The sequence below is a fragment of the Falco punctatus genome (assembly GCF_963210335.1).
Source record: "Falco punctatus genome assembly, chromosome: 7".
Taxonomy (NCBI): domain Eukaryota; kingdom Metazoa; phylum Chordata; class Aves; order Falconiformes; family Falconidae; genus Falco; species Falco punctatus.
This window is the reverse complement of record NC_137587.1, coordinates 60,480,169-60,504,531: the sequence shown is the minus strand read 5'-3', so window position 1 is coordinate 60,504,531 and position 24,363 is coordinate 60,480,169. Positions and strand designations below refer to the sequence as shown.

Here is a 24,363-nt window from a genome sequence, read left to right as displayed (position 1 = left end):
TTTTATTGTTAGAGCTAGCGTCTGGCTTTTCCTGACGTGGATATATATTCCAGGTGTATTTCAACCCACATTAAAATGGAGGAGGCCAGTGTGGCACTGCAGGCTGTGCTGACTCAGAGCGGGCAGAGCTTCTGTCTGTGTGCAGCAACGTCTGCGGGCCAGCCCATCTCTAATGAGTAGTTGTGTCTATCTATAGACGGAGAGCTTGCTATTTAAAGAGGATAATCAGAAGGTTTAAGCGTGCTTCATCTTTCCTGTAATGTAATAAAAGTTTGTGATTGCAGTGCCATTCACAACGTTAAGCACTCACAGAACTCTCATTTGTTGGAGTTGCCCTCTGAAAGAAGAAATCTTTTAGGGTAATTCTATAGAATGACCTGTGCTTGCCAGACAAGTTACAGGACACCAGAGATGGTAAGAACACATTCAGATTCTCCCCAGATGTAGGGGTGCCACCTTCTTCTTTGGGGTAAGGATGCAGAGGGAAAACAATGCTACCTTACTGAGCATCCTGGAGACTGGCACACAGCACCAAAAGGCTTTCCTCACTCTTATCCCACCTTTGATAGCTTCTTCTTACTCATATTCAGGAAATGGGCAGAAACCTATCCCAAAAGCAGAGCCGCTAAAGGTGTGAAATAAACGTAAGGTTTGACCAAACTTTTCCCCAAGCATCAGCTCACATATGAAGTCTTAAAATGACAAGATTTCTGTAGGCAAAGGACTCATACCCGTTCAGTGAGACAGCAGCATATTCCAAAAGGAAAGATGTGTTTCAGAGCCCTGAAGAGGAGCATTTGTACAGTCAAGAGCCCTGCTACCATATATAACAGAGTTTTAAGAGAAGACATATCATTGGCAGTTGTAATCTGGATGGTCACTGCGCGTTAGGAGTTCATATCCATACCACTGTTGTAAAGTTACTGTACCGTCTCATTGTAGGAGCCTGTAAGAATTTATTTTCTGTATATTTCTATTTTCTATTTCTGTATTTCTTTACTTGCTGATGAATGCTTCCTCCTTCACTGACTTTAGCTCATGGAAGCCTTGGTCTTACAGTATTCCTTTGGGCAAAGACTGCAGGCTACAACCCCCAAAACTGGCAGCCTTGGAAGGGAAGGTCACAGGCATAATTAAAATGCACAGAAGTTGAAGAGAGGGCATTGAAATTGCAGCTCCAGAAGCAGAGCGGCTTTTATCTGCTATTTATGAATCTGAGGTTTGGGGGTTGACCTCTATGCATCTAAGTTTATAACATGATCCTAAAAACCTACCAAGTGAACGCAGCTTCTGAAGGAAAAAGATGTTCTGCTATATAGATTATTAAAGGCATTCAGGGTCATATGGCATCTTCCCAGTTTGAAGCTGCCTGTCGCAGCCTGCGGTTGGTGTGGGGAGTGGGAGGGCAGCGCTGAGGATTCATTTGCCCACACCACTGTGGGCTGGGACCAGTGGTGCCACAAACACATCCTCCGGCTGCACAGGGGCTGCCCAGCTGTGGGTGAGCTGCAGAGCAGCTAAAGCTCTGCTTCTGGATCTAACGTGAGATCTTCATTCCCTATTGATTAATACTTGCCAAACCACATACCCAGAGCCTGGCATTTTTCTTACCAGTCAGACAGATGGGTTCATATAGAGCATTTGGAAACAGTTCTGGCTTTTGTGCTTTCCCCAAATGGTAACTGTGTTGTGGGGAATCCATGGCACAGGGATGCATGTGCTCAGGTTTTTCCAGCCAAGACAGTATGATGTAGCTGATGAAAGCAGTTTGAGTCTCTTGCTGTTACTCAACAGCCACAATTCCCTAAATGACCATGCATTGCCTCCATCATAAGGCACCCAAGAGAAATCTTAGAAATTAAGATGTATAATCTGAAACGTTAGTCACGAATTTAATCCCTGTTGATGATAGTTTATCAAAATGTGTGAATACTACACTCTAGTCATAACACTTTTACCTTTGTTTTATTTTAACTGTATAATTGTTGCTGACAGCTGAAAAGAAAGTCCCAGTGAAACAGCGCAATCTGACCAAGTTTGTTCAGTTGCATCACAGACAACGTGCTCTGCAGGTTGCATCACTTAAATGTTGTGTCACTGCTCTGTGATAGACATCTGCAACCAGCAGGTCCATGCCTTGATTCTCAGGTGACCTCACCACAATCTCCTCATCTGCTTTCCGACTCTTCATTTCCTTCCTCTCCTCTTACTTCTGCCCCAGATATATTCACAGACACCCACATGGTTTCCAGTGATTGCAATAGTTACTCTATACGTTTCCTAGTTTCCTATAATCTTCTCGCTTGGGCAACACTACTTGTTTCCACATGCATGAACACCATTTGTGCACGCAGAGGTGAGCTCCGTCTTCCTCCATTCATTCCCTCTGAGATCAGGTAGATCCACAGCATACTTTGCTGAGGGAGAATTTGCCTTGGTGATGTGTTACAAACCACACTTCGGAAAGTCATACAAAAAATCTAGTGGAGCTATTAAACCACAGCATAGCACAGCAGTTAGTGATGTCCTTAACATTAAGCCACTGATTTCAGAGGGACTTCTTGCATACCTGTGGTTGAGTACCTGGGCAAATGCTTTAACAGGTAGGAGAGGGATATCAGTTATTTTTAACTGTCATTAAAGCAGGCTGGTAATTTCCATACAGGCTTCCTTGCTTGCTTTGCTATCACTTTTCTCATGTCACTTCATCTCACTTCAGAGATACTCATACTGAAAACACTAGGAGAAAAGAATGTCCAGTCATTCCTGAAGACAGAAGTGTTTTTTCTGTGGGTCTGTCAGTGTGCTGGAAGTCACTATCGCAGCCTTAGCTCATTTCCATTGATGGGCTGTTCTGCGCTTATCTGCAAATTCATATTCACTGCAAGGCACAGAGGGTCCTTCTGGAAACAAATATGTAGAAATTCTTTTCTCACCATAACTATTGTTTGAAAATGCAATAATTACCCAATATTTGCTTTAATATATTGGCCATAAAACCACCTAGTTACGCCACTGCAGTCCCAGGGATGCAACTTTGCTCCAATTCCCACACTCTCCACTGGATCCCAGTGTGCAAGCTAAAATAGAAGCAGCCATTGGGGAGGGAAATTAAATGGAGGTCAATAAACAGTCTGGCAGAATCCAGGGGAGAGCTCTGCTTCATGGAGTAAGAGGCTGTGCTATCTAACTGCTTCAGCGGTATCTGCTTTTACTAATACAGATACACTACATAGCGACTGCTTTACCATGAAGGCCATAGATTAGTCATGGTTACAGTAAGATTATGAACTATTGAGAAGGTTTTTATCAAATAAAAAAATCAAACCCATTGGAAAAGTGATTTTGGAACAAGCATCTTGTTTGCTATCCAAGTATTTCAGTACTGGGCTTGTGCAGGAAACCAAGACAGAGCTGACCAAGAGGTGCGGTACAGGGAAAGTAATTAATCAGGCAAAGGGTGACAAATGCACTGGGGACCAGGTCCCTGGCTGGTAACTCCACGTTGTTCTGTGGGCTTTCAGGGATGAATTAGAACGATGGGCATTTGCTGGCTCTGAACCCCTCTGCCAGCGCACACTGCTCTTTCTGCTTCACTCCTTTCTCACCGTGCTGGGAGATGCGTTCCCCTGCGATGTTACTCCCCGTGCACAGAGGTGGGCTTTGCCCTGGCTGAAGTCTGGTCACTACAGGGGTTGATGTCTCAGTCCTGGTGCAGTGCTGTGCGGGTTGGAAAGATGAATGGCCTTACCAAGTGGCTAGCATTTCTCTAGGGAAACTGTTTTGGTCATCTAAATGTCACAGCACCATTGCTCATGTGTATTCTAAGTATTACTGTTGGGTGAAAGAAAGTTAATGGGTTTCAGTGGCAGTTTCTGTGCAGTTCTGACATCTCTGTATTTAAAAGACTTCTTCCACATGTTGAAAAACTTCTGAGGATAGTTCACTCTCCTGAAATATATCGCATAAACATTTGCCCCCCTCTTCCAAGAGGAGACAGTTCAGTCTAATGACATATGTTTTACACCTAAATAAAGAAGCCTAAACCTTGCAAAAGCTATCATCTAATTAGATCAGGGAAGGTAGCAGTAAATTTCAGTAAAGGTAGCTCAAAGGAATGCACCCCTTTGCAGGTCATTTAGGCTCTGTTTAATTTACTGTGGTGACTTGTGTTTGGAGATTTGAGTATTTACACTGGAGCATGGATGATGCATAATAGATGTGTGTGCAGATGTAAGCTTGTAATAGGTTTGGCAAGCAAAGTGTTCTTATGTGAAAACATATTTGTAATCATTTCAACACTAGTCCTGGGATTTTATTTGAAATCAGTGCTCCTTGCTTTAAGAATGAGTCTCAGGCCTGTTTACAAAAGTAATTCAGGCACGGGAGTGTCCAGGTGTCTCAATAGCACCATAAAGAACAGGTCTTCTACCCAGTTTAATATTGTCTTTTTCCCCTTGGCAATTGCTGTTTCATCTGAAGCATTTGTAGGAACGCGCTGGTGTCAGGCTAACCTTTGCCAGGAAGGTTTCCTAAGTCCAAGGTGGTCGATGGGTGATGGCTGATGGGAAGCGCAAAGAAAGAGCCCAGGAAAGCCAGCTCTTCACCTGGCCAATGGAGATGAAATTAATTTTCCATATCCCAGACATATCCACCAACAACTGACTTGCTGGACCTGGTCTGTCTGGGGGCTGTCGTTCCCCAGCCAGTCCTAGCCTTAGGCTTTGAATTTACGTATCTGCTCATGAAATAGTTTCCTCAGATCTGTCAGTGGGGTGATGGGTAATGTTCTGTCCACCACAACCGTGTCCCAGTGTTAACAGTCAAACCAAAACCAGAACAGCACTGATTAACACCAGCTGATTTGTCCCAGGGTCAAGTAAAGCTTCTGTCAGCAACTTGGAAAAAAGATCAGGTCAAACCTAAAACAAGCCAGCCTGTCTGGAAAACAACTTGCCGCCTCTCTGATAGCCTGAAAAAATATTTTTTCAGCTCAGCTGCATTTTTCAGATGCATTTTATGTAGCTGCTCATGTAACTCCATGTGAAGATGAATGAGCCCAGATGTGAACATCTAACATCCTCCATTCATCCCCCACTCCGTGTTTTTTCCAGCCTCATGCTAAGACAGTCTTTGATTTCACAGGCCAACAAGAATGGAATGAGCTTTTCCTAGATGATGACAAATTCTAATTAAATTTAAGTGTTGGAGTTATTGCTTAGACTATGAGCTCTTAAGAGCAAAGAATGATCTCGCTTTTGGGTTTGCTTATACACCCCGAGTTCAAGAGGGTACTGAGGTTCCTATGCATCATTGCAGTACAGTTACTTCTTATTATGCAGTGGCTGATGCATGATGCCTGAACACCGACCTTCATTTTTTACATGTAGGTGAAGGATGCTGTGGGTTACGATGCACTGGGACATTGCTTCTTTACGGAGGATGGACCAGAAGAGCGTAACACATTTGATCACTGCCTTGGACTGCTTGTTAAACCTAGCACTCTGCTCCCCTCAGACCGAGACAGCAGGATGTGCAAGCTGATCACAGAGGGTGCTTACCCGGGGTACATCCCGAAACCCAGGCAGGACTGTAGGTGAGTGGGAGCTTTCCTTTTCCTCTTTCTTTTCTTTGCAGGATTTAGCTGTAAAAGATAGCATTACATGTATATGATCATGTAGTCATCTGTAGAGGTCTGGGCTGCATGCCCCAAAGGTTGGGAAAGCAGTCTCCTTGGGATCTTTATACTTGTGCTTTTCAGATGCCTTCACACCTGCAATGTAATTTTCATTTTTAGCATAAAGCCTACCGACATAGCTCCTACCTCAGATGTTTAAAATCTCTCTTTCAAAGTACACAGTGATGCCTTGTGTCTTACGGAGTCTTGATACCAATGCCTCCACAAAAAGTTGCTGAGTTCAGAATGGGCTGTGTTCTGACATTCATGCTCATCTCAAATGGTAGCTGATTTTGAAAATACTCCCATTAATTCAAAAATCATTATCTGTGAAGAATGGATACTGTTTAATGGTACGGCATTGGCCTTATGCATTCATTTGGCACAGTCTGCCCAAATTGGATTAAAACCAAAATGATATAATAAACGTAGTTTAGTACAGAATTGGAACTTGACAATAAAAGATCAAAGACTGTATACACCCATTGGGTCTCTAGTAGCCTGTCTGTACATAAGCTCATTAAAACATTTCCATGAGAACTTCTCAAAACTTCTGTTTGCCACAAACACTGTATTAAACTTGAAAAATGCCAAATGCCTTTCACCCTTTTTTCAAGATCTTGTCCTCCAAGTGTCCTTGCAGATCTGCCAGCTGAAGTTTAGATGAGGATTATAGAAGCCTTTGTAAAAAGAAGAGATTTTACAAGTTCTTTTTGCAGTTTTGTTGCCTTATAGAAAAAAATCAGATGAAGTATAAAGAAACACAACCAGCTTGGCCACACAGTTAAACATTAGAATATTTTCTTAGAGGAATTAATGGGTTCTTCATTAGCAGTAGCTTTTAAACACAGGTTAGGGAAATGCAAGTCACAAATACTGTAGTTGTAGTTGACCCTGTCGTAAGGCAGGGTGTGAACTCACTGAGCTCCTGAAGGCCATTCTTGCCCTTCTTTCCATGATTTTCCAGCTGGTTTTCTGCCCCAAAATCAAGGTGCGCAACCTAGGAATATGTTTTTATTGCTAATTACTGCTGTTCAGGGAACCTACTCTTTTTGATGCATATCAGGCAGCTGATTAGATTTCTTTTTCTCTCCCCATCCCCCCAACTCTTCTTGAGAGAGTGCTAAACTCTTCAAGCAAAACCTGTGTTCTTAGCAGCTAGGCAAGCAGATCCCCGGCTGCAGTCCAGGGAGCATAGCAAGTGGTCTGGAGCAGATCTGTGGAACCACATCATTTACAGAATGTTTTCCATTAAAAGCTGGATGTCAATTTTGCATTTAAGAGTTTAAAACTGATGGTGGATCATCTTGAGGACAGGACCCCCGTGCAACAGAATGGGAGGTCTTCCACAGTGAAGGTTTGTCTTGAGAGCACAGGGCATAGGTGCTGTGTTGAAGCTGCTGGAAGACAGGAACACTTCTGCCCGTAGTCCAGACTTTTCTCCAGGAATTTATTCTGCTGTACTTGGAGGGGTGGGCAGAATCTACACTAAAAAAGAAAGATAAATTTCTGACCCACAAAAAGTCAATGGGAAAGTCTCTGAGCCAGACTTCCACCCTGAAAATGAGACAGACAGAGGCTGATTGATGCCTAACAGCTAAAATTCTTCAGGGGATTTCTTTTATTTGGAAATACTCTGAGGCTGTATCAGTATCACCCATTCTGTCCTCAGAACAAACTAGGGTTTTGTCCAAAGAAACGTATTTTTAGCTTTTTAGTTTGGCAGGGGAAAGAGATGAATTCATGCAATGCTCTTTTTCACATCTGTGTTTGTTTATAAATTACACTTAATGTCTCCATTCATAAAATAAGAGTTAATAAGCCATTGTGCTCATTTTCCACTGATAATCCATTTAATAGTCAGAAGGACATATCCTGTGTCATTTTGAAGACTGTTATATGAAAAAAGTGCTAGGAATGATAGGCGGAGGTCTGATGAAAAGGTCCTATGGTGCTTTGATCTACCATGTCTTTCTTTATAAAAGAATTTAAGGTCTGATCAGAAAAATAGCTTGGTTTGCACTGGGTTTATCCAGCCTACAAGTGCGTGAGTTTGCTGACACTACCCCTGGGGCAGCAGCCAAGGCGCCCAGCGCCGGGATGAGGGATGAGGGATGAGCACCGGCTGCGGCTCTGTCAGCTTGGAAGAGGCAGGCAGGCAGCTGCTGCCAGAAATTAAGACAATTGGATTGTGCCAAATGACACAGTAACCTGCCCAATCCATATGGCTCTGAGGAACGGGATTGGGATGAAAGACAGGTCACTGTGGAAATAGAACGCCCTTGCCCTTGCCCACACACTGGAGCACAGCCCATAAATAATCTCAAATTGTTTCTTTCTAGGCCAGTCCCATGCCCAAAATAGAAAAATTTTGCTATGTTTGCATAATAAAGGGACACAAACAGAACTCCATCTTAGGCCAGCAAACCCAGTTGACCTAAAGGCCCCCCATGAAGTCCTTCACAGTGAAGATTTAAACAGACATAAGTGTTCTATACGTTCACCCCTCAGGAGGGTGAATCTCACCCTCAGTTTTGGGGACCCAGTCTGCTGGTTTTGCGTGCTGTATTTTTTCCTCCCAAAGTTCATGTGCCCGTTGGTTAATGAACGCTGTATGTCACAGGGTGGACAGTGATGGATTGATCTTTTCTTCTTGATGAGAATCCTTCAATTAAGAGTCTTTTATGCACGTTAAACAAATGGAGTTCTTTTGTCCCAAAAGAAATGCATAGGAGGGTGGGAGCGAATAAAGTTTCTGAATCACGGCAGCTCTTGGAGAAGGCAGGTACCAGGGTGCACTTGGAAAGTGCTTAAGAAGCATTTCGCTGGGTGCCTTGACTAAATGAGTCTCTAATGAACCTGAGGGCTTATTTGGGGGCAAAGTTCTTTTCTGTGACTTGTGCAACAACATATTTACCTTATCATAAACCATGACTGACATCCTACAGCTTCATAGCAGGCTTGGAATTGCAGTCGAAATTCCTCGTTTAATACTTGGTGTTTTGAAAGATAAGGCCGTGCTGTCTGTCAGACTGCAGAGGACACGTGTGGTATGAGAAGAAAAACAACAAAAAAAACCCCACTGTTCCCTTTGCCCCCTAGGCAGGACCCCTTATCTGGGGAGGTATCAGCCCTGCCTGTACTGGGGGGAGTTGACTGGTGACCGGTGTGTGCTCAAACTGTCATTTTCATGTTATTCTTTGTTTTCCTGACCCGCAGTGCCGTATCCACCTTCTGGATAGCCAACCCACACAACAACCTTATAAACTGTGCAGCTGCGGGATCTGAAGTGAGTGCAGAAGTTTCTTATTTGGTAACAACTGCAGCTCTGCAAGGCTGAGGCTCTTGCTGGAATAAAACCTGCTTCTGTTACACAGGCGTTTTTGAAACTGCTCGATCGAGACATATCTTAATGTGGCTAGTGCTGCCAATAAAAAATTATGCTTTTCCTTTTGCTCCACACTTCTTGTCACTTGCTGTTTCTAGAGCTGGATGGCTTTAAGAAAAATTCCCAGCCTTTGCACAGCATGCAGCCTGAATAAATTAAATAAATGTGACTGCGGAGTCCCAGTGAAGTCCTTGGCAATGATTCTGTTGGTTGCAGTACAGTAATGGTGCTCTGAAATTTCAATCAGCACTAATGCTAATTCCACAGAAATTCTTGGTCACATCAGGAGCCTTTATTTTCCTACTAAGAGAAATAAACAAGCAAAGCAAGCCTTAAACAAAGAGATGTGGTCTTTCCAAAGTTTCCAAATCTTTGTACCTAGGTTTGGGGTCCTAGATACAGTTTTAGGCAACTAAATAAGAATGATCTGATTTTTAAGATCTGAGGACATCACTGTATGTGTGTGTGTGATGGATTTCAAAAGCCTTGCTTATAGCTTCAATGTAGATGTCAAAACTTAGCTTAAAGCACATTGAAGATGCGGGAGTGTGAATATGAATGTATGTGTGTGTTAAGTTCTTTGCTGCGTATAATTATATAACTCAAAGCTGATGGCTATGATTTGTCCCAAAATATTCTGGCTTATGTCTCGTGGCTTTACTGATAAATCCTTGGGCTAAAGTGGATCAACAAAGAAGTTCAAGCAAAGTCTCAGGTGTCCATTCTCTTTCTTAGGAAACAGGCTTTTGGTTTGTTCTGCACCACGTGCCGACAGGGCCCTCAGCGGGCATGTATTCCCCCGGCTACTCGGAGCACATGCCGATGGGGAAATTCTCCAACAACCGCGCACATTCCAACTACCGGGTGAGTCTGCACGCAACGGGACTGCTGCCCTCAAAAAACCCATCATCTTCTCACTCCAGCTCTTTGGGTCTGCAAGCTATTACTGCCTGTGCTTTCTGTTTCACTGAGAGTCACTGCAAGCTTGTTTGTGTCTGCAGACGGAGCAGCCTGCATGCTGGTGTGGGAGCTCCCAGTCAGCCAGCACCCGCTTCGCTTGGCTCCTGGGCATTCAGAGATGCTCTTCCCTCTGCTCAGCCTGCTCCTCTGCTCGCCTGAAATAGTGCCTCCGGGAGCATCTATTGGCAGCTTGTCTAATTATAGACTTCAACTGCCAGTGCTAGCAATTAAATGAACAGCTTCTAGAGGGATAAATACAGGCCGCTGTCTAATCGCCTTCTCTTATTTACCCTTAGCATGCCGTGGTGTGGGGCTGTGTGTTCCTGACTGCTTTAGACTGCAGCAGGGTGTTTATGGGTGTGTGTGTGGAGTTACATGCATTTACAAGAGAGGTGCAGTTTCTAGAAATTTGCAGCACTTTTGGGGGGTCTGTGTAAGTCTGGACAGTCCTGCTAGCCCTCTGTTTCACGTGCTACTGACAGAAGCAGTTATTAGGATCGTGCGAGTGACTTTGGCCTAGAACAATTGAAGGCAGAGCCTGGAGATGGAAAGAACTGTAGAATATATAAATACACTGTAATATTGCATTTCTCATTCCTTTTAGGCTGGAATGATCATTGATAATGGCGTTAAAACCACTCCAGCTTCTGCCAAGGACAAAAGACCTATCCTGACACTGATTTCTGGGAGGTAAAGTGTCTTGTGTGGTCTGGTTTGGACAAGACTTCTCTGTAGCACTGAATGAAAGCTATGAAACTCACCAAGGAAGGTGACAAGAAGCATCGCTATATCTTTGGGGTGGTTCTTAATGCGGAAAGGTCTTTGCTTAGATTTACCGCTCTAACTTCATCTTCTCCATTCCTCACCCTAAGGGACCCCCAGCACCCACATTCTTCTGGTTTTGTCCTTGCTCTTTAGCTCTGAGCTGGGCTGTCATGGATATTACATCTGCTTTAGGGTGTTGCATTGATTATATATATTTTTTAGATAAACAAGAAAATTAAATGTTGTCTGGTCAACAACTCTGCTGGGCAGAACTTGCTGCAAAAGTTTCCCAGGAATAAGAAATCAAAGTATTTCCTAGGAATGCTCTTGATTTTCTTCAATCATTCAGGACCTGCTTGCACAGGGAGTGTTTACGTGATGGAGCTCACACTTTGATTTCAAATTTCTGTCTAGTTCCAGATCTGACTGCAATAATAATTACAATGAAATACACAAAGCCGCCCTTCATCCCTGCTGCTGCACACAGCCTCTGTGTGGCATAACGGAGTCATTGAGAAATACTGGAAACCTCTCTATAAAGCACAGGGTATCGGCTGACCTACCATGGTCTGATAGCTTCTGAGAACCCCCTCTCTTTCCCCAAAGCGGACTCCACGTGGAGGCTCATGTAAGCAGAGTGCTTCTTGCAGGCAAAATGTAATAGCCTGAGGACCGCACTTGCACCCTTTTATCTCGGTAGAGATTGAGTCTGGCTCTTAACTTAGTTACCAACCCCAGGGAGAGAGAATGACTTGCATATTCTCAAGTTTCATAGTTTTCTCTCCTATTAGATGAATTGCCTGCTGTTGCACCCAACCTGCATTCCCCCATGACTGGGTTTCTTGACAGAAGAAACCACGCAGAGAAGAGAAATCTGCTGAAAACCTCTGTGCAGCAGGGGAGAATGAAAATTTCTTTCTTTTCTCCTTTCCATCTGTGGGGCATGGCTTACCCAGATTGCTGTAGTCACATGCTGGGCAAGCACTGCAGGGGTGGGATTGGTCCTCCTCCACAGGGGAACCCAGCCAGCAGCTCAGATATCGGTTATCCTGGGATCCACACCACCCCAGTGCTCTGCCTAGCAGCTGATGTTAAAAGATGTTCAAAAGTGAATATTATTTACATTATTTTAATGCTCAATTAATTGAATGATTAATTGAATGATAAAAGTAACTTCTAAAAAATGAGTTATTAAGAGAAGCCTGCTCTGCAAGTACCTCCAAATTCTCTTGGGAGCCTGATACTGCTTTTCCATGTAGCTGAACACATGCCTTGGGAAACTGCCTGCTGCCACAGGCGCAGGAAGGGATTACAAAAGGCAATTTGTCCCGTGCCATACAAGGGCAGGAATGACCCCTGGAAGCCAAGCAATTCATAATGCAGTCATGTTTATGCTCAGGGATTACCCACCAGCACAGGCTGCAGCTCAGATTATTTATACCTTTTTCTACCTTTCATGTATCAAGACAGAAAGACTAAATAAATGCTTATGGTCGCACTGGCTGGGGCAAACTTTGGGGTAGGCTGGACAGTTGCAGAGTTGGAGAGATTATTCTGCATTCAGTTACAGCATTAAATGTCTGAGTCAAATTCTGTATCCTGTAGTGTTCCTCCGGTTATACATGGATGTGAATGAAACTGGAATCCGTCTCCAAATATCCGTATTTAACAATGCCTGGGGAATTCACAAGGGCTGATACTAAATCTCTGTCTGAAAGCAAATTCACAGTGATGAAGCTGCCAAAGCAATATTCATTTACTGGAACCCTATCAGCCTGATGCTCAGTTTTAGATTGATATGATGGCTTATTAAGGAAAGCAAAGTGCTATTGAATAGCTGTTAGTGATCTGACAGCTTGGCCTCGCTACCCATTGGTGAGGCATGAATTTTAATCTCTGGACCATCCGTTGCTGGCACTGAGTTGGATACTCATCTGTCAGGTTTTCTAACCTGTGTAGCATAATGGAAGATGCTCCTTCAGTAGCAAAAGGGAAAGCTGTGCCTCAGGACCGGGTAAATGACAGCCAAGCTCAGCATCACCATAGTGAGCCAGGTCCTTGCTCGGGTTCTGTGGCCAGAGTGGTGGCTGACAGGCAGCAGCTGAGGGCACACGTTGCTGCAGTTTCCACTTGTGTCTGCTTTTTTTTTCTGCATCAGGCCAATATTTCATCATACTTGGGAACTTCAGAGTTAATAAATCTTGTACGTGTGTCCTGGGTAACGTGTAGCGGGAATAGTGAAGGACATACACACAGTCCCTCTCCAAGATGTTTTAATTCCTTTCTCCAGCAAGGAAAATTTGGCATGATACTCAGTGCCGCAGCATAGCCAAAGCTAGGAGATAAGAATACTCAAAAGGGAAAACAAAAGGATATTTATCTAAATAACAGGAGTATGCTAAAGGATAACAGTAAAGGATTAAAAAATACCTCAGGCTTTTGGGAGCAATAACAAACTTTCCATGCTTTCAGCAATATATCAACAATACAATAACGGAAAGGTGAAAGGAAAATTGGAGCGGGTCTTTACAACTGCCTTGTCTGGGCTGTCCTTCCATTGGCAGCTGGGTCTGGCCATCGCTCCATGACAAGACACACTGTTTGGATGGACTGTTGTCCCAAAGCTGTTCCTGAGTTAGCACAAACCAGATGCTGAGCAGAGCTGTGCGCCAAGCAAGGCTACCTTCCCTCGCCAACCTTTCTTCTCTCCTTCTGGTTACAGATACAGCCCACACAAAGATGCTGACCCTTTGAAGCCCAGGGAACCTGCAATAATTGAACGCTTTATTGCCTACAAGAATCAGGATCACGGGGCCTGGCTGCGGGGTGGAGATGTGTGGCTGGACAACTGCCAGTGAGTTTTGCCTTATTTCAACTCTCGGAGTTCAGTCTGGTGTTTATGGCGAGCATAGCTGTGGTTCAGACTATTTATATTGCTTTGCACCTTTTGTATGGCCAAGATTGAACTAAAGACGGAACGTTAAGTCAACACAGGCATTATTTAACACAAACAAAACCTGCTTTGTCTGAACCAAAGATCCCTCACATTGTTTCTCTGTGTGATGCTGACCAGCATTCAAAAATGGTCACAGACATAGACATACAGATGCAAAGAACTAAAAAGAAAACCTAATTTCTTAAATGAAAAATGAGGTGCTTTGAAAAGAAAGCAGCAAAATCCACCACCTTCCCTGGCTAAGCCTGGTCACAGATCAGTTTTATGTGGTTCGCTGTTACGCTGAATAAGCGAGTACTGACGGAGCAGACATAAAACTATGCATCACCGCAGCAAGGGAGAAAGACTGGGCCGGTGCGTGTTGTGCTCTTTGAAGGCTGTTTCCTGCACTGGTCAGAGCAGATATTTGTTTTGCCCTTGAGAACAGATGATCTGCTACAGGTTTTTTTGCTGAGCCAGCCCCTTTAATACCAATCTCAATGAAAAAAAGAGGAGAAAAAGGGAAAAGCTACTTTACAAGGCATATTGTGATAACCCTAGTAGGATTAGCTGTCACACCATTATTTGGTGGCCAATTCCTGGCCAGAGCTGCCTTACCTTCGAGTGACCCAGGCCTCTTAAAGGAACTGGTGGTATGCGCTGGCTTTAGCCACCGGTCAGGTGGGCAAGAATGAGACCGTGGCAGAACAGTCAGAAACCCAATATTGAGCAATACGGTTTGTGGTGCTTCTGAACTTCTGAACCAGAAGTACCTAGCCCGCTCCCTGGCCAGCGAGCGTTGCCTTTCACAGTAACACTCGCGTCACTGAGACATTTGCGCAGCTTACGGAGCAACTGCAGTGGGAGGCTGCTAAAGGACCAAGCGCTTTATCCCTTTCCCACAGCAAAATATGAGTGGATGTCAATTGGAGGAAACGGCCATCAGCCTGTCATGTCCTTACAGCCACAGTGATTTCCATCCCAGCAGCTACAAGGCTCCGGCAGGACCGTACCGAGCGGCCGCCCCGGTGCAGCGCTGCCACCTGCGGGCGGAGCAGCGCACGGCTCAGCCCCCCCGCGCCGGCCGCCGGCGACAGACCCGGTGCGGGCACCGGCGTGACCATGCCATCGCGACCACTTTAATTGTAGCCTTCCTATAAGCAGGGGTCATGGACCGACAGTTGTGATTTACCTCATCTAAAAGCTTGGAATTTCAGTGAAGTGGAAAGACATATTAATTTGTTTGAGGGTTGGTTTTTTTTTTTCGTTTTGTTTTTTTGTTGTGTATGGTTTGGTTGGTTGTTTTTTTTTTCTTTAAATAAGGAAGTTCGATCTGCATTTCCCTGTTTGTGAAAGAGAAGCCAAGTTTCTCTGTGTTTGTAACAGTTCCCATTGTAAAGATATTTTACAAAGCATTATGTGATTCAAAAATCCAGAGTAGCACAGAGGTGTGCGTCAGGCGAAGCACTATAATAAAAGCTTGTTGGAGCAAGAAATAAGCATGATCTTTTTAGCTAACAAAAAGGAAAGAGTGTTGTCATTAGACACGGAAAAAGCTTTACCAGACAAGTAAACTATGCCCAGTAATCATAGGCTTAGCCTCAGCTTGGAGCAATCAGGTGCATGTCTGCTGCTCCATGTGATCTGCACACACGGCCAGGGGTGCCAAGAGACCCTCCAGAGCTGGGCAGGGAGCAAGCCTGGAAAAGCCGGAGCTTCCCTGGAGCACTGTTCAGTAGCTAAGCCCTGCTGACCTCCACCTCCCTCATTGGTTTGGTTATTTTAGTTTGATGTGATAAAACCAAACCTCTTCCGAAGCATCTCTCTCCTCTCCGCAGGTTTGCTGACAATGGCATTGGCCTGACCTTGGCAAGGTGAGTGTGGTGCAGGCTGTGCTGCAGCCTGGGGCAGAGCTGGGGGGGACGGGAGTGAGCAGCTCCGTCACCTCCAGCCCTTCCTGCCTAGTGGTGGGACATTCCCTCATGATGATGGCTCAAAGCAAGAAATCAAGAACAGCCTGTTCGTTGGGGAGAGTGGAAACCTGGGCACTGAGACGATGGACAACGAGATCTGGGGACCTGGAGGTCTGGATCACAGAGGAAGGACCCTGCCCATCGGCCCGTAAGTTGAGCACATCAAAGCACTCGCTGTTCCCACTCAGTGCAAACTCCAGCCCAGTGTGGTTTCTTCAGCACTGTTCAGTTTAATAACTGTTACACTGAATGGATTTGGTTTCATGTCTCCCGATCCCAACATTCTTCACTGTGCAGCTGCTGCTGGCAGGTACATACTTGCAGGCTGCCAAGACAGCATCAGACTCCTCTTTGCTTCCCCCTCCCCTTTGCAAACGGAGTTGAGCAGACAGCAAGTGTGTGCTAGCTGGGCACTTCTGTGTATGTGGTCAGCAGTGGCTGAGCTATGCTGACCTGCTCCATCCAGGTCAGCAGCTGGGAAAGCTCATTGAAGCTTGTTTGAAAGCATTGAAGCTGGGTTTGAACTGGCCCAGATGTGGTTGTAGATGTCCTCAGAACTTCTCTTACTGTTGCTGCTGTGCTACAGGAATTTGATGCCTTTGTTAAACAGTTTCGAAACGCCCAGTGAACTTTGTGTGTGGCCTCTTCCTAGACCTTAGGACTACAGATCGGTTTGCAAGTGCAATAATGTTTTGATATTATTCCTAAAAACATAGTTATCCTAGCAAGTAGCCCTACAGTGAACAAACAGCTCAGCTGATTTTTTTTCTGCCATATTATACACCTCAACTTTGCTTGTTGGTAGCAATACAGGAGGCTTATTATTAACTATAGTAATAATGAAAGTCCAGTCTGCTATGACTCTTCTTCTTACGTCCTTTACATATATATATGTGGGTGTATCTCATCTTGGGTGTTGTGTGCAGAAACTGAGAGAGACAGAACAAATGCACAGAAGCAGGCAAGTGCTGTCTAAGGAAAGCCATTCACATGAGGAAGGGATCAGATTTATTTATCATAAATGACATTTAAAACATCTTAGCCTCTTAAGGAGTTTAAGCATTTCATTCACTTAATCCGTGTGAAAAATGGTGTCCTCTTTACCTTGCAGATGATATCAGAGAAGGCTGTTAGTAAAAGTTCATTAGTCTGCCTCTTCACTTCTTTTCAACCCTATAGATTGCAAGACCTTTCCTTGTTTTCAACTCCTCTTTTTATTGCAGCAGAATGTTGCATTGTTGCACTGTTTCTCTCCAAGTTCCTTTGAAAGATGTGGTGGGACTGCTTTCAGCCCTGCTGTTATTCAGCCCAAGGAGTCTGCATGGCTGATGAGTTTCAGGTTTCGCGGCTGCAAAACTCGTTTCTGATGGCAAACACGAATTTATTCATTTTTAGGTCAATGCTTTGGCATTGCTATAAGCTCCTTCCCTGGAGGAGCACAGACCAAATGAAGGTGATCTGTTCAGACACAAGAGAACTTGAGCTGAACTTGCAAGGCTGAGAGGACTTCACAGACCTAAAAAGGAGGGAAATCCCTTCTCTTCCAAAACATGAACTCAGGAGTCATCCTAAGGCCTGTGAAAAATGAAAGCAGCTGGGAAACAAGTGCTGTGGGACTGTAGGTGTCTAGAACACATTCTCATCCCCATGCTGATGTGTAATGACCAAGTCTCTCTGTTTCCTCCCAATGTGTTTTAGGGATTTTCCCATTCGAGGGATTCAGTTCTACGATGGACCGATCAACGTCCAGAACTGCACCTTCCGCAAGTTTGCTGCCCTGGTCGGCCGGCACACGAGCGCCCTGGCCTTCCGGCTCAACAACGCCTGGCAGAGCTGCCCCAACAACAATGTCACCAACATTCATTTTGAAGATGTCCCTGTGAGTTATCCTTCTCAAAAAGGCCTTTTCCAGTCGGCTTGGAAAGGGGCTTGAGGCAAAAAGGGTAAAGCAGCCTTTAAGAGAAAACACGGGAACTTCAGGAGGTTGCCCCTTGTCTTTGCCAGTAGTTTAACAAAGAGAATGGCAGCTGAGAAAGGGGAAACTGGACAGGTAAAATAACAAGAAAATCCAATTCTCTGACAGGTTTGTAGCAAACCAGAAGCGGGCATCAGGTAAAAAAAAAAAAAGAAAAAAGTAGTGTTATTCGAGTGAAAATAATTCCCGTTTCTGTATGTCTTAGGAACTGTGGAATAGGGAGAAGAATCTGCCCCTTTATTTTCAACAGCAGTTTAATATTAAAGCAACAACAGAAGGAAATCTGTTGTGGAAGGTCTAACTCACCTAGAAGCAGAAAATACTGATTTTGGGAAAAAGCCAGTGAAACTGAGCCGATGCAGGGTAATTCTGCAGCCCCGCACAGCAGGGTAATTCCACGGACTCCAGTTCTACAGGCATAAATGAGAGCAGAGTCCAGGCAAAAGGGATCTGCCAAACTTTGAGTTACACTGTGGACGTCTGGGTGCTGGCCTGAACTTGTCCTGGGGTCTGTGCTTTTGAGTTATTTTTGAATTTGTTTGCCCAAATATGTGCTAACTGGTTTGCTGAGGTTCACCTCTAGCAGCTGTTAAATCCAACTGCCAAACATTACAAACAAATAAATAAATAAAGCGGTTGAGACTGAAACGATTTGGGTTGCTTAACTTTCAAAAAATTAGCAGACTTGCTCACGTGTCAGGAAAAGTGCTGACTCGTGATCCTTGTGCCAAATGGGATGGGAAAGGCAAAATTCCCCTAAAAACGTTGGTTGGTTACTTTCTCACATTGCACCAGGCAGGCGGGTGACGGGCAAGCTGGATAAAAATATCAGTCAGAAGTTGCCTGAGCAGCCATTTCCCAGGGGAGGTCACTGATTATTCCCAGCATCAGTGTGACTTTATGTGGCTTTGGAACCTTAAAAATACATTAGCAGACAGTAAGCGAAGTGGCTGTCGTGAAATTGCCCCATATCCTGAACCTTCCTCCAGAAAGTTAAAAAAACCCACCTTCTCACAGCTGAGGCTGAAATTCGGGTTGATTTAGCCTTTCCCCCACAGTCAGCAGGGAAGTCTGTGTCTGCACTGCCTGGCAAATCAAACACACCTTCGAAGCGTGTCGCCCAGCTCCAGGCTGACCGAAGAGGCAGAGGCCATCCTCATATGCCTGTACCAAACGGCACGGCGTTCCTGCCAGCTAGCAAGACCGGCTCAGCTGAAAATAATTTTGGTGCTTCCACCTTTGGATGGTCAGTTTCAAAAGCTCAGTTTTGTTCCCACATAAGTGCTGTCTCCGAGGACCTGCAACCCCAGATTTCACCTGGAGCCGTGGGGCCTCAGAGCCATCGAAATTATTCAATATATATTATTGAATTATTGAATAAAATATAATTAAATATATGTTATGAACGTAACATAGCTTGCAACATCTTGAGATGAGCAGCCAATGTCTGTGGCCATTTAAAGAACGGTGATGTTAGTGCACACATAGATTTCATCATGCACAAATCGAGCCACAAACCCAACCCTATTTCTTGCCCAAGATACATTCCAATCCCAAATAAAGTCAGAAAATGTGTCCTTTGAGCCACTCTAGTGACCATAGCCATCCCTTGCTCTGTGCTCTAAGTGATGGATTCCTTTGAGCAGATGTAAATATTTTCACTGTTTTGTTTAGATTACCTCAAGGGTCTTCTTTGGAGAACCTGGCCCCTGGTTCAATGGTCTGGATATGGATGGTGATAAAACATCAGTTTTTCATGATGTAGATGGTTCTGTGTCAGAATATCCAGGCTCATACCTGATAAAAGAAGATAACTGGTTAATCAAGCACCCTGACTGCATTGACGTGCCCGACTGGAGAGGTTCCATCTGCAGCGGTCACTTTGCGCAGGTAAAGCTGCTTACCAAGCGCTATTGTTATCGCTTTGTTTTAATTTTCTTGGCACTGTAAAGCTTGACCTTTAGAAGTGCACTTTCTGCAGGGGGTTCAAGGTTTATTTATCTGCGTGTCTGCACAGGTGGTTTTGAACATGAAGAAACTGTGGTACATTTTTAGATACTTTGACCTCGACTGCTCACAGGTCTGACAGCTTCTGCCTGAAGTCACCTAAGAGCTCCATGGGCATGAACGGATTAATATTCATAAATCTATGGGCTGTCGGTTAGTTGTTTTTCCTTGATTTATGGAGGGAAGTGTTGCCCACAGTGTTATGGGAAACGTACTGAGCAGTCAAAATTAGACTTCAGCTCTCACGATCCTTCATCCTGTTGTGCAACCACCAAACCATTCTTCCTACCACACAAGCTCCGAGCGCTGCTCCTTGAGAGAGTCCTCACTTTCCTCTGATGAGTAGCGCCTGGTTTTATCTTGGGTGTTGTGACTGTTGGGGTTTTTTCCCGTGTAATGCCACTAAAGCCAATTTCTAACCACTGAGCTGGTTTTCGTGCTTCTGAAATCCGTACAAAAGGGTCCTTGTTCAGTAGGAGTCAGATGCCTGAGGTAGATATTGTCCCACTGCTGAGCTGTGAAATACTTCGGCTCCCCTGCAGACCTGTTTGAAGCCTTGACCAGCACATGCTCTTGAACTCGGTGGATGAGGAAATTATCCTTCTTTTTTGCTGAAAACAGGAAAAAGTTCCTTCTCTTTTTGTTGAAAAAGAAGCCTAAGAAATTGAATATAAGTGTACGGCGGACAGGTCGCCGCTGAAGTCACAGGCCTCGCAGCAGTTCATGTCTATTGAGTAGCTGCGCCTTTAATGTTCTACTGTAGTTCATTAAACCCTTGGTGATCTTTTTCTCATCTAGATATACATCCAAGCCTACAAGCCAGCCAACCTGAAAATGAAAATAATAAAAAATGACTACCACAATCACCCACTCTACTTGGAAGGCGCTTTGAGCAAAAGCACTCATTACCAGCAGTATCAGCCAGTCATAACTCTGAGGAAAGGCTACACCATCCACTGGGACAAGACAGCCCCCGAAGAGCTCGCCATATGGCTCATCAACTTCAACAAGTGAGTGATCCGACTGAATTCCAACATTCCAGTTCAATAATGTAACTAACTGCACATTTTTAATGAGTGAGGTCTTCACCTCGTGAGCTTTTCCAGAATGAACATGCTTGTTCCAGGAAGTCGACGGAGTTCACCATCGTTCCATTTGACATCTCAGATTCCCGTTTCCTCCCGTGGGAAGCCCTGCAAGATAACACGGTTCATTTTTAGAAGCTAGAGCTAATTCATTCCTGGTGCATGGAAGTCACAGGTGTAGAAGTCAGGAGCAGATCTGACCCACATTGCTTAACTAACCCATGGTTGTTATGTCTAAATTACGTTGCATTGATTCATCCCAAACCATTAAAATTTTAACTAGCCAGGAAAAAATTAAGTTACATTTCAGAGTGAATTATTTAGTTTGGCTTCTAGCATGCCCAGGAAAATAATAGTCATGTATCAACTCGTTATAATGTCAGTCTTTGCTATTTTTAGGAACGACTGGATCCAAGTAGGGTTTTGCTATCCTAAAGGGACGACATTTTCCATTCTCTCAGACATCCACAATCGTCTCCTGAAGAAAACGTACAAAACTGGAACCTTCTACAGAACTTCTCAAATGGAGAAACTGGAGCACAGATACCCTAGTAAAGGATACTACTACTGGGATGAGGACACTGGGTAAGGAAGCAGGCCTTGGCCGATTCGGACACCGCTTTGGGAAAGCTGCTGGAATTGTGAGCCATTTGGCTAATGCCATTAGCGAGGATCACAACAAAACCAGAAACTCTTTCTGGGAATGTGACCAGTGTGAGGTTTTCCTGGGACTCCCACAGCTGCCAGTCATTCACAGCCTCTGCTGTGCTGCAGTTACTCTGGGAAACACTTTGCCAAGTGAATACAAATTAGAAAAAAAAAGACAAAAGCAAAGTGCAGATGATGAAACTGGAGACACACCCAACCCTTCTTGTTTTGAACAGCAACCACTTTAACACAACACAACAGGATGCACAGGAACTAAAAGTATAAAGCCTGTCATTTTCTTTTAAAGAATTTTAATAATGGGAAAGAAAGACCTAAAATACAAAGCATGTATTTCTACATATATGTATCATTATAAAATTGATCTGAAAGGGCGTTCAGGTGTCATCTAATTTATCTGTCTTAAGTTTCCTGACCTCCCCAAAGCATTTCTGTGTCCCCTTTTATTTGCACGTGGTATGCTGAGCACTATAAAACACAGACGTGGGCACTGAGGCTCTCAATGCACATTGTTGCACAGCATTAGGAAGGAGTTCACCCAAACTGAGAGGCAGTCATTTTTTGCGTGGAAGTCTCAAGGCTGCCGCTCATTTTTCTCTCCTACCTGTAGGCTGCTGTTTCTGAAACTCAAAGCTCAAAATGAAAAGGAGAAGTTTGCTTTCTGCTCTGTCAAGGGCTGTGAACGAATAAGAATCAAAGCTGTGATCCCAAAGACGGCTGGCGTCAGCGACTGTGAAGCCATGGCCTATCCCAAGTACATTGAGACACCGATAGTAGAAGTGCCCATGCCTAAGAAGCTTTCCAGTGCACAACTGGTAAAGTAGTTGATTTCTTATTACAGAATTATTGCCAGTGTAAACTTGTAGTTCTGGCACATATTGTGCCCACAGGCATAGAAGGGTTTTATATCAGGGTCAGTACGTCCTGTGCTGAGTTTTCTGAAGTGGTTCAGGCGTGTGGAATAATACCAAACAGATTCTTGCATGCACCGAGGGCGCAGGTCCTTGAAGGACAGAGTCACCCAAGACTTTGGTTGAAGTTGGATACTGAAGTCCTTTGGGGCTCTGTTGTGATGTCTCGTGCTTAAAAGCACAGGGTGAAAAGTGATGAGCTGGAAGACAGGTTGGTCCAGGGAATGGTTCTGGAGAGTCACAAAGTTCCTTGCCTGGCTTCCAGCTCCTCCGGGCTATAACAGCAGTGTCAGAAAGGGGACCACATAGCTAAGTGTCTCTCTCCATATAATGCACAATACTGTCTCCTATATCAAATCTAGTCTGGTTCTGGAGGAGGGAGGGCGATATTTATCTGGGGTTTTGTGTTTTATTTTGTGGTTTTTTTTTCACTCATCACCCTTGAAGCAGGAATCCACAGCAAAGCCTCAGAGAATTATGTGTCAGCTCTGCAATGTGAGAATCAGTTATGCTCTGCCATTAGGTGAAACGATTTAAATGCTGACAGGATGAGCAGAGAGGATACCATAGTGCCCAGTCTCATTAGCGATGTAATTTGGCAAGTCAGTGCTTATTATGTAGCTTTCTTGTTGATTGAATTTCAAGGTTTAAAATGCTTTCTGAAAAATGCAGCATTCAGGTAATGGATGTCCTCAGTAGAATAACTCTTTTTCTCTCCTTTTTTTTTTTTTTGTTTGTTTTTTGTAAACAGAAGACTAAGGACCACCTACTAGAAGTGAAAATAGAAACTTATAAGAAACAGTACTTCCACCTAAAGGATGATTTTGCATACATTGAGGTGAGTAGGTCCTCTCAGTGAACTTGATGGGACAAAATTCTCAGGTACTTGCCTCATTTTTATGGAAAATTTGCTTACAGAGTTACCATGGATAGTTAGATTCAGATCACTTCTGCTTTCTATTTTGCAGGAAAAAAAAACCCAAACAAATGGCTGTAGCTTCCCCTTACTAGTAAAAATGTGGGACAACTTTGCCTCAGAGATCTGGAATTCTGCCCTTTGATAGAAAGAGCAGTCCAGTGACACAAGACTATCAGTACTTCTTACAGGTGGCTGTTTGTAATTGTATTACTATGATAGATCAAGAATATTTTTCCCCCCGCACAGGTTGATGGTGTCAGGTTTTTCCTTACCGATGAGGGTATCCAACTGGTTGTGATTGATGGACATCATGGAAAAGTCGTTGATCGAGTAACATTCAAAAACTCAATTCTACAAGGAATCCCAGCACAGTTAGAAAATTACATCAGCAACATCAAAGACCAGTGAGTAAATAATCTGGTGTTACTCAGGTGCATCATACAAGAATGCTGTACAACACTCACCTGTTTCCTGGGGTTTGTCACCCAACGTGGGCCAGGCTGACCGGGCTGACAAAGTGCTTCTGTACCCACCAGCTTCAAAAGAGTCCAAACGGGAGTGGGATGTGCAGGCAGCAGCAGGATGCAGACTCTGTGATTTAGGAACTGATCAAGCCCCAGATAAACTGCAGAGCTACATTTGATTAATAAACTGCAGATCTACATTTATGTTGTGGGTTACAGACGAACCACAGGCTTAAATTCACAAACCACTTATCGGTACAGATGTGCACGGTTTACATTTTTCTATTGTCTGCATACTCTCTTAAATGGCAGAAATTTCCACTATAAAATACATTCCTCTTTGCACATGTTCCCTGCCCAGACCTAAGGGCTGGATGCTTTTATTTTTTAAGTATGGGCAGCCAGAAACGCAGAGTTCTGCAAGCAGGTGGTAAGTAGCCAACACATGTTCCTACCTCCAGGATGACAGTGACTTTGCCCTCTGGCATAAGAATGGGAACAAAATCAGAAACCCTTTAATCAAAGGGGTTGTGCCCGTATAGTCTGTGGAGTGCTATTGGGAAACGCATATATTTCATTGTTATTAAATCTGTGTCGATTTGAAACCTGATATGTAACATTTAATGCAAATAGGATTG

General features: G+C 44.2%; 1 protein-coding gene across 10 annotated transcripts in view; it reads left to right on the top strand.

Moving 5' to 3' along the window:
• The window catches only part of CEMIP (cell migration inducing hyaluronidase 1), a 121,839-nt gene that overhangs the window by 82,267 nt on the left and 15,209 nt on the right, over nucleotides 1-24,363 (top strand). For 9 of the 10 annotated variants that reach the window (XR_013929445.1, XR_013929446.1, XR_013929447.1 and 6 more), the window contains exons 14-27: nucleotides 5,391-5,596; nucleotides 8,897-8,966; nucleotides 9,801-9,929; nucleotides 10,630-10,715; nucleotides 13,513-13,644; nucleotides 15,564-15,599; nucleotides 15,691-15,846; nucleotides 17,397-17,577; nucleotides 19,348-19,563; nucleotides 20,479-20,690; nucleotides 21,165-21,350; nucleotides 22,042-22,246; nucleotides 23,094-23,180; nucleotides 23,508-23,665. Coding sequence is in view for 3 of the 10 variants with exons in the window: in XM_080395344.1 (XP_080251470.1) it covers nucleotides 5,391-5,596; nucleotides 8,897-8,966; nucleotides 9,801-9,929; nucleotides 10,630-10,715; nucleotides 13,513-13,644; nucleotides 15,564-15,599; nucleotides 15,691-15,846; nucleotides 17,397-17,577; nucleotides 19,348-19,563; nucleotides 20,479-20,690; nucleotides 21,165-21,350; nucleotides 22,042-22,246; nucleotides 23,094-23,180; nucleotides 23,508-23,665 (2,060 nt within the window). In the remaining 7 variants the exon portion in view is untranslated. The remainder of the gene's footprint in view (nucleotides 1-5,390; nucleotides 5,597-8,896; nucleotides 8,967-9,800; nucleotides 9,930-10,629; nucleotides 10,716-13,512; nucleotides 13,645-15,563; nucleotides 15,600-15,690; nucleotides 15,847-17,396; nucleotides 17,578-19,347; nucleotides 19,564-20,478; nucleotides 20,691-21,164; nucleotides 21,351-22,041; nucleotides 22,247-23,093; nucleotides 23,181-23,507; nucleotides 23,666-24,363) is intronic. The other variant, XM_080395343.1, reaches the window with a different exon arrangement.